Raw genomic sequence first — 14,391 nt, forward strand, 5'->3', positions numbered from 1 at the left:
AGTTGCAGATGTACTAAAGCTACCATATTGGATGACAGAATCAGGATCCAAAAGGAACCCAATAGATGGAACATTGGATTAAATCTAATAAGACAAGATTCACTAGTGATAGTTATAAAGTCTTACATTGGTGTTAGAAAAGGTGTTATAAATACAAGAGAGAGGAAATTTCAAAATAAGGATCTGTCTGGAAATATCTGGAGACTTTGGTGGATTGCAAACCCAACATGAATCTCCAGCATGATATGACAATCTGGAAAACTTTGGCCTCATTCAGTGAGGCCAGGGTCTAAAGCACAGGGGTGAGGATCCTGCTGGCCATATCATAGCCAAAGTATTTATTTTGTTCCATTGGAGATGCTACATTTTAGGAAGAATATTGACAAGTTAAGATACCCCACAAAAGCTAAGCATTCAAAGGGACCACCAAGGCCATCTAGTCTAACCCATACATGAAAAGATCACTCCAAGTACTGCAGACCTAGTAAAGGGACAACCATCTTGTATTCAAAGATATTACTGAGGGAGGAACTACTTCCTGAGGCAGTTCAGTCCATAGTTAGGGAGCTCTAATTGTTAGGAAATATTCTCTGGTGTCAAACCTAAACTTGCAACTTTACAATTTCTCTTCCTAACTCCTTGTTCTCCCTCCCCGGGGACAAGCCAAATTCTTCTAAATGACAGCCTTTTAAACACTTGAAGGTAAATATGATGATGTTCCCCAAGTTTTCTCTTCTCCCCTAGTAGCATCCCCGTTTTGCCCAAATTTCATTTGGCAAGATCTTGGATCCTTTACTAGTCTTCTCACCCTCATTCAGCTTGCCTGGCTGCCCACCTCAATTTAAACTGAAATCAAGAACGATCAAAATGTTCTCCAGCTTGTCACACCCTTCCTAATGTATTTTCTCCAAATTCCAAATAAGTATCCCAGGAAGAGTAGAGGGAACTTTCAATACCCCAATCTTAGATACTACATCTTTCAACATAGCCTAGGTACATTCATTTTGTTTTCAACTGCCAGCTATGTTGGTAGCTGATGAAGGTAACCAGAATAACAAGGGAAGTGAAGATGCCAACTCCACCCAGGCATCCCCAATGCACTTGGAATTTTATCTGCTCATGCATTGAGGGAAATTGGCTTTTACCTTGTGTGCTTGGTCCAAAGCTTGCTTCCTATAGTCGAGCTCTTCATCCAAATAGCCCTTCTGTTTACTAAATAACTCCTGAGAACAGAAAGATCATGACTTGGTTATGCATGACCTGGCCCCACAACCCCAAAATGGCTTTTCTTCCTATTGGAGATCCTTCCTACCTTCTCATTCTCCAGATCCACCATCTTTTGCTGCAGGGCAGATTCAGTCACTTCTATCTGCTGGAGCCACTGAACATGAAAGATAAAAAGGAATCATGCCCAGACAATTAATCAGAGTCAAAGATCGTACAAAGTACAGTCAGAGAGGAGATCAATGGAACCAGGAAGACAGCCAAGAAGGACTGAGCAGGGAATGAGATAAGTAGAGGGGCCTTAGGGTTCTCTTCAATCATGGAGCAAGGATGTCATTATACAAAACCGTGACATGGGGAAGGCCAACTCTCCACCAGATTTAATCCTGGGTATAATCACAGATGAAGGGAGCCTGCTGTTCACTTACCCATACAGTAGAAAAATGATGCTACATGTCAATGAACTCTGAGATTCCACTAGGATGTCCTTGGGTGATCAGGGGCCTGGTAACTCAGGTGGTTTGGAAGCCTTCCCCCTCCCAACCCACTCCCCAACCAAATAATCTCTAGTTTGTGTCTTATGGCAAAAAGAAAGAGGCTGCATGAAAGGAGGTTTGTTGGGGGGAAGGGAGAGTCTCTTGGCCCCAAGCTTTCCAAAGAGAATGACTTGAGTGTTCAGTTATCTTTCTGACCCAAACGTTTCCAGAGTGCTCCATCCTCTGTCCCTAGCAGGTACAAGCATCAGGCAGACCTTACATGCACCATGGGATGTGAAAAAGTAAGTAGTTAAGTGTGAGTGGGTCTGCAGGAGTCAAGAAGCTGCGAGGAGGGGCAGCTAGGTGGCACAATGAATAGAGCACCAGCCCTGGAGTCAGGAGGACCTGAGTTCAAATCCGGTCTCAGACACTTAATAAATTATCTAGCTGTGTGACCTTGGGCAAGTCACTTAACCCCATTGCCTTGCCAAAAAAAAAAGAAGCTGTGAGGTACTCCAGGGAAGGGTTATAGGCCCCATACCACAGGACTGTGGTCTAGATACATTCCCGCCAAATTTTGCAACAGTCCACAAGGCTGCATTCATTGCTTCTCTTCCCTAGAACTCAAGCTTAGCAAATATGGTATTGGTATTGACCAAATCATGAATTTTGTTTGTCCAGGAGTAATTATCATCTCACACGCTTTTAAAAGGCAGAGTGTACTTGGTGGAGTTCTATATTTTCTTGCCATCTCCTAATTCCGAATAATGGCACCTCTGTGATCTGTCCAACCATGGATCCTTAACCATGTACAAGAAAAGAGCTGAAATGTCTGTTACCTTCTCAGCCAGGGTCAGTACAGTCCTTGCTTGGATGACAATAACTTGTTCCTCATTGGTCAAATTCTATAGGCAGAAGCAAAAGAGAGAGAACCAGTGAGTCCAGTGGCTCTGCTTAGTGCTCCACTGGCCCACTGACCATATATTCTGGAGAAGCATTTAGCAAAATTGCAAAACAAATTGTTTTCCTTTGATAACCATGTTAACTTTATTTTTCTTTGCTTCTAGACATGTTCATATCTCCTCAAACTGCTAAAGCACATTTATTTTTCATCTATAGATATATCATCTGATTTTTCCCCATTCAACCTTCTCACAGCTCCTTTTGGCTTATTAATGACCAGCTGTCATGATGTCTGCTAAAATAGAGAAAGCCTGGCCTCCAGGCCACCATTTTACACATGGAGTCACTTAGAGACTTTCCAAAGATCCGAAGATTGCATTGATGAGTATTCTGCCCAAGTTCGAGTCTCTGGGCACACTTTTGTTTAAATCAAATGTGGTATAAATGCATTCCATGAATTATTAAAACAGTGCTGGGGAACCAGGAATGATAGTGTAATATTCATGCTTGGAAAACGGTTATAGTCATGGGCATTTTCCTTATTCTCCAGGCAATATGTTTTATTTATGGCTCTGGCAGGATGGATGGAGGCCTTTATTCCCGACTCCCAGTCACTGCAACATGGCTAGCTTGGCAATGGCATTAGCATCCTGATATGGTTCCATGGTGGACTCGAGCATCCAACAATGGCTCGGGAGGAGAGCACGAGTTACATATTTCTGTCCTTGGGAAATTGCATCATGCTTGTCAGCCACTGTTCGCGTACACCCATGGGGATCACCTTGGGCTTGGGTGCTGGGATCTGAGGTCTGATGAGACTTCAGTTTACTGATCCATGTTTCCCTCATCATCGCAGCAGGATGCAGAACTGGGGGTTCAAGCAGGGGATTCCTCCCTTATAGGTTGAGCTTAGGATGCGGTCATTTTGGGAGAGGAAAGGGGAAAGAAGATTCAAAGAAAGACCATCCTGACCCTCCAGGAACTCCAGGAATTCTAATCAGGAGACCCAGAGCTAGGAAAATTGCTTCTCTTCCCTGCAAGAGGAATGGCCACACTGAGACTTCCCTAAACTGTCAAACACAACTGTTGTGGCTGTGGCTGCTGCAGTTAATGTGAGGAGCACTGCCCTGGTTTCTGGGAAAGATAAAAGTGAAAACAGGGCCCTGATTCTAAAAGCCATTATTGCCCTGGTGGGAGCAGGGCTGAGGAGGTACAATCAAATATGTAAACACACTTTGTGGAGGGAGAGAGTATGTCTGACTGGAGAGTATGTCAGTCATAGTGAGAATGTGGAAAGTTTCCAGAGTAGGGCTGGAAGGTCCCAAGCTTGAATGCAGGCAAGGATACTGAGAGACACAGCTAAGGCAAGAAGAGCCCAATCCCGGCAATGCATGGTCCAATATGAATGGTGAGACCCCAAGTTTGGGGAATAATTACTTCTCTAGTATGACTGAATGTAGTTTGTGGAATGGCAGTAAGAGGCAATACATCTGGACTTTCACTGCTAACCTAAGTGTTGTGCATTCTCTATTCTAGAGGCTATAGGGAGTCACTGATGGTTTTTTATCAGAAGGTTTAGGCTTTGACAGAAGGCTTAGGCTCTAGGAATGTTACTCTGGCAGGTGGGGAAAGTTATTTTGGAGAAAAGAAAGACTGGTGATGTTGATACCGATTAGGATGCTTTTACTGTAGCCCAAGAGAGGTGATGAGGCCTTGAGCAAGAGTGAGAGATGCTACAGACATAGAATTGAAAAGACTTGCAAGCTGAGTGGATGTGAGGAGTGAAAGAGAAGAGATGACTCTGAGTTGAGAATCTGGGTAAGTGGAAGGGTAATGATGCCTCAAGAGAAATGGAAAGTTTTGAAACAGTATGGGACTGGGGGAAGAAAAAGGAATTTCACTTTGGACATGTTGAGCTTGAAGACCTGATGGGATGAGACATTAGAGATCAGTTAGTCCAATTTCTTCACATTACAGATGGAGAAACTGAAGACAAGGGAAGCTGAATGGTTTCCCCAATATATATTGATAGTACATAGTAAGTGGCAGAGGTGAGAGTTGAATCCAACACTTGTATCTTTAAGTTGAGATTGAAGGAGAAAGGTTATTTCTGCACATACAGATTTAGGAGTTATTTATGTCATGTATGTAACCCACATTAGTACATGGAATTGCCAAGAGAGAAACTATATAAAGAAAAGGGCCTTGAGGAAAGAGACTTGGAGAGCATTGATGGTTAGGAATCAAGAAATGAATGATGGTCCAGGAAAAAAAGAGAGTTCACTGGTGCAGAAAGGTAGATAAGAGCAGAATCCAGAGAGAAATGGCATGGAAACTTACGGAGGATAATGCATCTTGGAAGCAGTTGGTAGAATCCAAGTCTGTTCAGAGATCAAGGAGAGGAGGTGGTTAGGTGGTGCAATGAATAGAGCACCAGCCCTGGAGTCAGAGTTCAAATCCAGCCTCAGAAACTTAATAATTACCTAGCTGTGTGAACTTGGGCAAGTCACTTAACCCCATTGCCTTGCAAAAAAAAACTAAAAAAGAGAGTGAGAACAAGGATAATGATAACTAAGAGAACATCACAGGATTTGGGAAGGAAGTGCTATCTGTATACTTTTCTCTGGCTCCCAAACAGTCCAGGAACCTCCTGTCATCTGACCTGCCCTTAGAGAAGAAGAGGGGGACTACAACCAAGGAGCTGATTGGGTGCTTTGGAAAACTGGGTTCAAAAGAGACTCCAGGCTGTCCATTTGTTCACTGATTCAGTGCTAATGTCCTAAGTGTCTATTACACACTTCTAGATGGGAAAGATTCACAGAGAGATATTTGGTCCCTGTTCTCAAAAACTTTCCCATCAGTTGGGGGAAGATGAGGGACAGAAATAGTTTTAACCTAAATAAATGTGAAAAGTATGTCACAGAGTGACCAGAATCATGTCAGTGAATCTGGGACTAAGAAACAGGTAGGAAGGGAAGCAGGAATCCTGGGCCTGGTCCAAGACAATCTGAGTACTCTGGCTTCAGGTGAGATCATATGTGGAGTCACCTTTCTGGGAGGAGAGTGAACCAACCTGGTTAAAGCTGTGACTTCCTCAGTTCCTTACCCCAGTAGTCTCCCAGCACATGCTCACTGAATGATTAAATGGTGAATAAATGAATGGAAAAAATGACTGGAGTCTGTTGTCTGAAACTCCCTTGGCTTGCTACCATGTTAACTTATGTTCACAGGTTCTCAATCAAGCCACATCCTTCTTGGTGATGAGTCTCAGCATCTCCAACCAGTTGCCATGATCCATTTGGGGATAGAGGAAGGTTGTTCCCATCTTCTGAAGCAGTCTGGAGAATGCTCTTCTCTTCCCTCCAGTTCTCTGAACCCTTTCACTTCTAAGTCTAACCCAAGGACCACAATGACTCTTGGCCATCCCAGGAGACAGAGATAATACAGGCAGGGAAGTGACAAGGTTGTTTTTCCTCCTCTAAACTCCCCCATGGTCAATTTAAACACAAACATCAGCCAGGACAGCATGAAGGTACCTTTGACAGAAAATGAGCCATCAGTTCCAAGTTATGGCATAGCAGTCCCTGATGGCTGGTCTTACAGCATAGTCCCACTTATTTACATGCTTTAGAATGAGACACAATAGCCAGGAATATGACAAGATCATGGTTACTTCACATGAAGTCAATATGCCCCCAAATGGTCTCATACACAAGAGGACAAATGCTTCCTTTCACGGTTTACCAATCAAACCCTTGGCCCTCAAAGATTCTGTCTCTAAATGGATATCAGAAAGTCGAAGCAATGACTGGTACACCATCCAGAGTATACAATCTAGAGACAGACTCTCCCTGGTCATCCTTAATAGTGCTGTATCACCAGGGAGACTCTGAGACTGAACTTTGGTTACCTTGGGCATAGTCAGAAAACTTGGGCTTCTGCTCCAAGGGAGGAAAAAGAAATCCTAATCTCACACATTTTCCCATTTTGTGCAACCCAGCTTTGACTGTGCTCAGTGAATTTTCCTGAAGCACCCATGGGACACACAGCTGGAGGAAGCAGGAAACCACAAGCTCAGAAGGCAGAAAACCTGAGTTCCAGACACAAACCAATTCTGCAACTTTGGATCAAACACTTCCTCCTTCTTCACCTCAGTTCACTCATGTCTAAGTAAAGTAATTGGGCTCTTCCACAGCTCTAAACTTCCAGCTCAGCTCTGATATTGGATACCAACAAAGAGAAGTCACAGCAGGTGAATAATTCACATTCACTTAGGGGTCATGAGTGTTCAATCTGCCCATCTTCCCAGCCATAAAACCTGGCATGCTTCCAGTTGGTACTAGCTGGGAGGTCTTACAGAACTGAGAGGAGTGAGGGAGGAAGACAAGCAAATTGTACACAACTCAGAATTCCAGGTATCTTTCTGAGCTTGTGTGCCTCCCCATTTCTTACTCAGTGACCAGGTCTGCAATGCCTTCTTGATTCAGGAGTGCTCCCCAAGAGATGTGCTTAACTTGGCTTTGTCAACCCAAGTGACTCATCTCTCCAAACCAGATTTGTGTGGGAGCTGGAGATAAAGTATGACACCCTTAGAAACCCCTCCAGCATTCTCTGAAGCCTCTGATTGGCCTGTCCCACTCATTCCTCTGTCATTTCTAGTACCCTCCCTGCCTACAGTGATTGGTTTCAGACTGCCCATATGATTCTGTCCCTGAGATCTCCATAGAGGGAGATCTTAGAGGGCAGGACTATTGCTCTGTGGGTTTCATTTCGTACTTAGGGAATGGGTAATACAGCCAGCTCTCAAGTACTCCAGGGTTGGTTTCTCACTGAAGGCTGATCCAAGGTCCTCACTGCTCTTCCTGTACCATGTGACCCATGTTTGGGTCCTGTCCTTGACCTCCCTGATATAGGTTGGACAGAAGCAGGCAGGAAAGAAGTTCAGGTCCACACATGGGTCTACCTGATCATATGGCTCAGGAGAAGTCTAGTGAGGAAGAAGGCTGAGTAGTTGTGAGCCAAAAGGAGATCTGGATGGAGGTGGGGGGTTTGGGGAATCTTGTTCCCCCAAGCTCTTTGGCTCCCCACCTCCTCTGTTACCAGGAGTAATTGAGAGTTGGATGGCGGAGAATTTCTGCTGCCGGCTGCAGAGCCCCCTGAGAAGCAAAGGGCCTGGGAAGGGGAATATAAAGCACCCATGGAAATCCAGAATCTAAAAACAAACAAAAACTGAATTAGACAAAAATAATTGGAAGAAAATGAAATGCATTCAAAGCACTAGCAAAAAGCTTCTGTCTCTTCCCTTTGCCTCCAATGTCAGGGTGGCATTGGATAATTGGCCAGAAGGGAATGAACTGGCTTGGCACAGAACATGGGCCGAAAAAAGAACCAAGGTGGAGACACCAAACAAAATGGCCACCTGAACTCTGAAGGTAGATATTTCTTCCTCTAGGAGTCTGAGTCCTTGAATGAGAGCTGGAAGGGCCTCAGAGGCCACTCTCCAGCTTTGCCCAACTTCAAGGAGGGCACCTAAGGACAAGAACCAGAGGTGACCTGAAAGCAGTGTTCCAACTCCCTGGGTGGAGGGATAGCCAAATGAAGGGAAGGAGGGAAGGAAGGCTCCTGAGGGCCCAAAGCATGCAAAGTTAGCAAAGGAACATACACTTACGGCGTTATCCCCCAAGATGTCCAGCTTCTTCATTAGTTCTGCCACAAGAATGTCCTGGGCAGCCAGAGAAAAATCAAATCATACAATGAGTGAGATGGAGAGACCAGGGTAGCTCATGGGGAGACTGCAGCATGGAAGGGAGGGGCAGTACTGACCGTGACACCTTCAGCCTCACAATAAACTTGCAGGGGGCTTTTCCCATCCACAAAAGGGGTGTGGTGAAAGTTGATAGCAGGGGATTTCCTTTCCCGCTCCTAAAATTAACCACAGAATAAGCGCCATGTGTGGCATGTTTCGGCTACTGGCTCTACCATGGAGAGGGCTTAGAGATATTTAGAAGACATTAATTTAAAGAAAGCTTACAGAACGTGAAAGACAGGGGAAGGGTGCAAAGGCTCCCACCAGGCAGGTCAGCATCATCCCGGCAGACCCCCAAGGAAAATCTGCTTGTGTAGAAAGCAGTGGGTTGGCCTGGTTGTTTGCAGGCTGCTGTTCTCCATCAGCCACTGGTTCTAAGAACCCCTGTGTCTCACAGCATCATGTCTCAGTGGCCTAAGGGGTAGGGTAAACACCTCATGGACCCTGCCTGAACAAGAGACTGGGTGGCCTCTATCCCTCCTTTGCCATATCCATGTCACATTGCTCTTGCCCAGCACTGGCTGTCAGGAGACCATCAGCTTTCAGCAAAGGACTCTCATGTTATGAGAGCTGGAAAACTTCCTCAGAGTAGGCTGGGGCTTACCATTAGCCCTGCCAAGCCGGGCTGGCCATGGAAGTCCACTCAGTAGACCTGTGAAGAGTCTTTTCCCATCTTGGAGCTCTGATCTTAAGAGGATACTCCCCCCACCCCCACCCCTCGTGTGACCTTGGCAGCCCAGACAGCTTCTTCCATGGCCCAGACACTGACCTCCAGCTCCAAGATCCGAAATTCCAGGAGTTCATTTTGGTCTTTTACATCCTGAACATCATGTTTTAGTCGTGCTTCTTCTGTTTCCATTTGTTTTATCTAAAAAGGAGAACAGAGTGGAACCCTTGGCCTGCATTTTGAGGCACTTCTGAGGTTAGTTCTGGTCTCCTTAGAGGACGCGAGGCTGGTCCTCCCAGTGACCTCTTAGGCCTGGCTTGGGTCTTCCAGGTCACCAGGTATGGCAAAGCATGGTAATCATTGTCATTTCTAGAGTCCTGGAGAAGGTGTCAATCATTGTTAGTCATTGCTTCCTGACCTCTTGGATTAAGGTCACCAACAATCAACAAACCCCAAATCAATACTGTTCATCCAGAGGAGTCCCATGAGCCTGTTCCTAAAACAATCTGCTCTTTGTTTCAATAAAGCAGCAAAGCAGAGACCCCCCTCCAGCCCCAGCCTTTTGTGAAAATCAGAAAGGTAGAGGTGAGTGATGAGAAACATGATGGAGATTGACTACTTTTAGACCAAAGGGATTGGATTCCATTTTGTGACTCTAATTTGAGTTTTGTATCCCTCCAATGTTTACTGTAAAACCATTCGCTCATGAGAAATCAGCATATGCCATGCTATAATCCCAGCATGGTTGATGCTTTTTGCTAGCTAAAAAGGTATAAAAGTCAAAAAGCCATGAGCCTCTGGGTCCTTGTACTATCCAATAGCCTTGAATCCGATTTATTTCTGCTGTCACATGCCTTACGAAACAAATCATTGTCTGGATGTAACTCAGGGGCTTTATTTTTTATAGCACTACAAAAGTCCATCCCCAAGTCCTCAAAGCTAAGGAACCTGAGGAGAAAGAAGAGGAAGAATCTGGGGAGCAGAGAGAGGAGGAAGTTAACTGAGAACTTGAGAAGGACCTAAACACAGAGACCAACCTGATAAACCTGAGTGACTTCTTGGCCTGACTGTGGAAAACACCCCTGCAGATCACCAATTTTCAGTCTAATAGGGTGAGCAACCAAAGAAAACTGGACCTATTTTGCCCCCATTAGGGAAGTCTGTAGTGATTCTCAATCATGTACATTGCTTGTGGAGACTATTTAGATTTAGATAATTAATTAATAAAATAATTAAGAACCTCCTTCCAAAGTGCCAGGCCATACCCAAGGCCTGACAACCTTTTGTTTGGCTGGCACACCAAGAATTCGTGTTTTCCTTGGCAGGGAGAGTTAGCCTTCACCAATATAAAACCTATCTCCTAGTCCTCCTGACCAAGAAATCATCTTCAAGAAGCCGTCCTTGTCTGGTGACCAGTCTGGGGATGTGAGGTAGAGGAGGAGTTCAAAGGTAGCTACTAAGGAGGACACAATTAGTGACTTATGTGCAAGAAATAAAGAGTGTCAAATGTGTGCCAGGCAGGAGATATGAAATGGGCCTCCAAAAGCAACTGAGAGGATGAGGGAGATAGTGACCTGGCAAGACCTGCATCTGACAAGCAACCACCATGGATTCCTATTTAATGCCTCATTCCTATCAATGAGATACTTTGAGCTGTTATTTCTACATAGCTGAAAGTCTTGCAAACCCTGCTAGAACTCCACATTTCATCCCCCTGGAGCACAGTCCCTGTTGCTCTGTCCTAGTTATGACTCTGAGCAAGTGTTCAGAAAGGACTATTTCAGCTGACAACATATCATTTTGGTAGATCTCCGGTTAATTAGAAGGTTTGACTATTCTGCTTCCTAGAAACATGTTAAGAGATTCCAAAGACCAGACAGATTTTTCAGAATGCCAAGGGTCCCCTAAGGAGTCTGCCAGTTATCAAAGATGTGTTTGGTCAAGAATCAACCAAGGGGTGATTCCCCAAACCATGGAGCTTGAGGCCTAGGAGAGACCTCAGCTGTGTTGAAAACAGCCTGGACATGAAAGGTATCCCCATTAAATATGCCTGACATGTACTTCTAACATCTAGCTGAAAATCTCCAAGGAGGGGAAGTCCACTCGCACCTGAGACAGTACATTCCATTTTTGGATAGCTCTCTTTGTCAAGAAAAGATTCTGCTTTTAAATGAATAAGTTAAGGAGTAGATGGATTCACTTAGGGACAATTGCATGGCACAGAATATAGCATGCCAGACCCAGAGACAGGAAGATCTAAGTTCAAATACCTCAGACACTGACTAGCTGTGCAACCTTGGGTTAATCATTTAACACTTTCTGCCTTGGTTTCCTTATCTAAACATGACCTGAAGAAAGAAATGGTAAACTAATCCAGAATTTTTATCAAGAAAACTCCAAATAGCTTCAAGAAGAGTAAGACACAGCTGAAAATGATGAAACATAGAAAAATTCACTGTTTCCATGATTTTTTCCCTGTTAAAATAAAGATGTCTAAATCCTAGATGCCTAAGATCATGCAGACAAAAGACTAAGGTTTTGCCATCAAGGAGCTTAAAATTAAACTGAGCAAAGAGGTGGGTAGACAGAAAGATTTTCAGACTAGATGCCAAAAGACTGTAATTATAGATGGAGAGTTGGAAGAGACTTGAGAGGTCATCTAGCATAACTTCCTCATTTGGGTTAGAAGTAAACCAAAGCCCAGAGGGGACTGACCTGTTCAGGGTCCCCCATTGATAAGTGACAGAGATAGGATTTGAACTCAGGTCCTCTGAGTCCTTCCACTCTTGCCTGTGTACTATTGCTACCTCCCAAAAGGAATTCCAGATGAGTCATGTCTAGAATGAAGTCTCTAGGAAGTTGTTCTTCCATGGTACAGTGGGGGATGGCATATATCCTCTTCCCATGAGCCCTGATGTATCATTTCTAACTTGCCCCAAAGGTAAACCCATTTAGGCACTCAGTCAATGCTTGATGATGATGATAGTGATGATGATGATGATGATGATGGTGGGTGGTGATGGTGATGGTGATGGTGATGGTGATGGTGATGGTGGTTTTTCCTTCATTCTTGAAGAAAACCATGACATTAGTGAGGTGATGCCTTGACATGCATGTGAATTGGATTTGAGTGAAGGGGGTATTTTGCTAAATCATCAGCCTCACTTTCTCCTCTGGAGCTATCTGAGTCCAGTGGTCAGATATGAATCAGGATGACTGGAGATAGCTTTGGATACAAGGCTTCAGGGTTAAGTGACTAGGTCAAGGTCACACAGTAAGTGTCTGAGGTCAGATTTGAACTCATGTCCTCCTGACTTCAGGGCTGGCACTCTATTGTGCCATCTAGCTGTCCCAAAGCTAGATGAATGAAAGAATGAATGAATGAATGAATGAATGAATGAATGAATGAATAAAGAGATGAATGAGTGACAAAGTGAATGAAGGTCCACGGTACCTTTTCAACAAGTTCTTGGTTTCTGCGATAGAGAGCCTGCTTCTCTTCTATCCATTTCATGTCCTTAAAAACAAGAGTTGATTATGAGTTAGAAAAAGGATCTTAGAGGAGGTCAAGTCACATTGCAGGAGGGAAATCAAATCTAGCAATGAAGCAATTTAACCTCTGCCCTGCTTCTGAAATAGCTGCCTAGCCCCATGGGAGGAATGACAGCTCCCAGCTAGGGAATGACACCCCAAACTGACAGCCATTATGTCCCATTAATGTCTTATTAGTGGACATAGAACAGGCAGGACCTTGGATCTTTTTCCAAAAAACTGACAACTCTGGAAGGCAACAAGGTGAGAGATTGACCTAATGGTCATGCGGCTTAGGATTAGGCTCTGGGAAGGGCCATTTTTAGACCTTGGAGTTTGTCACAGGGGATATCTTCTCTGTCAAGTCCACTGAGGAAGGAAGAGATGAATGTCTCACTCTGATCAATGTCAGACACAAAAAGAATGTGTTTTTCAGGATTCAGAGCTCCTCAGAGAGTTGTATGAGAATTCAGTGTGTCCCTGACCAGGACAGAAGGTGCCAAAGAACACATTGGAATCTTTCTTTTGCTAAGATCTTCACCCACAAGCTTCGTCTAACTGATATACTTTTCCCTTCCTTACAATGGTTAGAAGGTAAAATATATGTGAATGAACCAACACATTCACATCAAAACCCTAAGAGATAAAAGCTTGTGCCTTTACCTCCTGCTAAGCACAGCCTCCCTGCTACAGGAAGTTTTCCTGATCCCTCTTTATGTCTATGTTTTCTCTCTATTCATTATTTCTTATTTATTCTCTATATAGTCTCTTTGGTATATATTCCCTTGTTTCTTATATCCTCCATTAAACTGTGAGCTCTAGATGGTCAGAGACTATCTTTTGGCTTCATTTTATACCCCAAGCATTTAGCATATACTAGGGACTTAATATTTATTAGACTGGTTGACTTTGGATGCTAACAGTTTTGCTTCTGATTCACTTGAGGAAAATTGTGGAATAATTTGTGGTTTTGTCAGCTCCTAAAGCACATTTAAGAAAAAAAAATGTGTTGTTTACTCAAATTAATCTAATATCATCTTGAACACTTCTCTGGTCAATTCCTCAAGCACTTTAGCCTTTTTCCCCTCTTCCATAACAGTATGATGTAACATCTCTGAGATTGTTTCAAAACTTCACCTCATTCTTAGGAATTCCACTTGTGATCATTGGAAAGCAAATTATTTTCTTGTATTCTTTGGTAACTGTCTATGAAGCATGCAGAAATTATAGGTTCAATTAGTGACTAAAATACTTGGGTGCTCGGTTTTATAGGCGACTGTCAATTCTTCATGAAGAAGCATCAACATCTTCCCTAAATAATTCCTGTACTGATATCCACATGGTGGCAGTGTTGCAGCAGCCAGTCACAGGCAAGGGCTTTGCTAGCCCTAAAATGGTAGGGTCTCTAGCTGAAACTGGCAAAGTGGACATAGCGATGGTTCTCCTGAGCTGAGAAGGCCTTCACCAAGAGACTGTAGATCTGCTGTCTTCACCAAACTCTGAGAAAGAAGGCAGGGCATTTTTGAAGGGGATTCCCCTAAAAGGAAATTCTCCAGTGAGGACCCTAACAACTCCCAAGTAGTGAACTCAACTTTCAGGGAAAGACTGAAGAATGTAGAGATCAGGGTAAGCCAGGTTTAGCTTATCTAATTCCAACCAGGTGGTGCCACAATGGAGAAAGTGCTGGTCTAGAGGGAAGATGATCCAAGCCCAAATGTCACCTAAGTCATTTATTAGCTATCAGTCAATTAACCTTTATGCCTTAGTTTTCTCATCTATCAACT

General features: G+C 43.9%; 1 protein-coding gene across 10 annotated transcripts in view; it reads right to left on the minus strand.

Moving 5' to 3' along the window:
* The window catches only part of JAKMIP3 (Janus kinase and microtubule interacting protein 3), a 189,065-nt gene that overhangs the window by 30,292 nt on the left and 144,382 nt on the right, over positions 1 to 14,391 (minus strand). For 6 of the 10 annotated variants that reach the window (XM_074232143.1, XM_074232141.1, XM_074232138.1 and 3 more), the window contains 7 exons: positions 12,531 to 12,593; positions 9,179 to 9,277; positions 8,427 to 8,525; positions 8,266 to 8,325; positions 2,540 to 2,605; positions 1,313 to 1,381; positions 1,146 to 1,223 (listed from right to left, as the gene is read on the minus strand). In XM_074232143.1, coding sequence (XP_074088244.1) covers positions 1,146 to 1,223; positions 1,313 to 1,381; positions 2,540 to 2,605; positions 8,266 to 8,325; positions 8,427 to 8,525; positions 9,179 to 9,277; positions 12,531 to 12,593 — 534 coding nt within the window. The remainder of the gene's footprint in view (positions 1 to 1,145; positions 1,224 to 1,312; positions 1,382 to 2,539; positions 2,606 to 8,265; positions 8,326 to 8,426; positions 8,526 to 9,178; positions 9,278 to 12,530; positions 12,594 to 14,391) is intronic. The other 4 variants (XM_074232144.1, XM_074232142.1, XM_074232140.1 and 1 more) reach the window with 1 other exon arrangement.

The sequence above is a fragment of the Macrotis lagotis genome, chromosome 4, assembly GCF_037893015.1.
Source record: "Macrotis lagotis isolate mMagLag1 chromosome 4, bilby.v1.9.chrom.fasta, whole genome shotgun sequence".
NCBI lineage: Eukaryota > Metazoa > Chordata > Mammalia > Peramelemorphia > Peramelidae > Macrotis > Macrotis lagotis.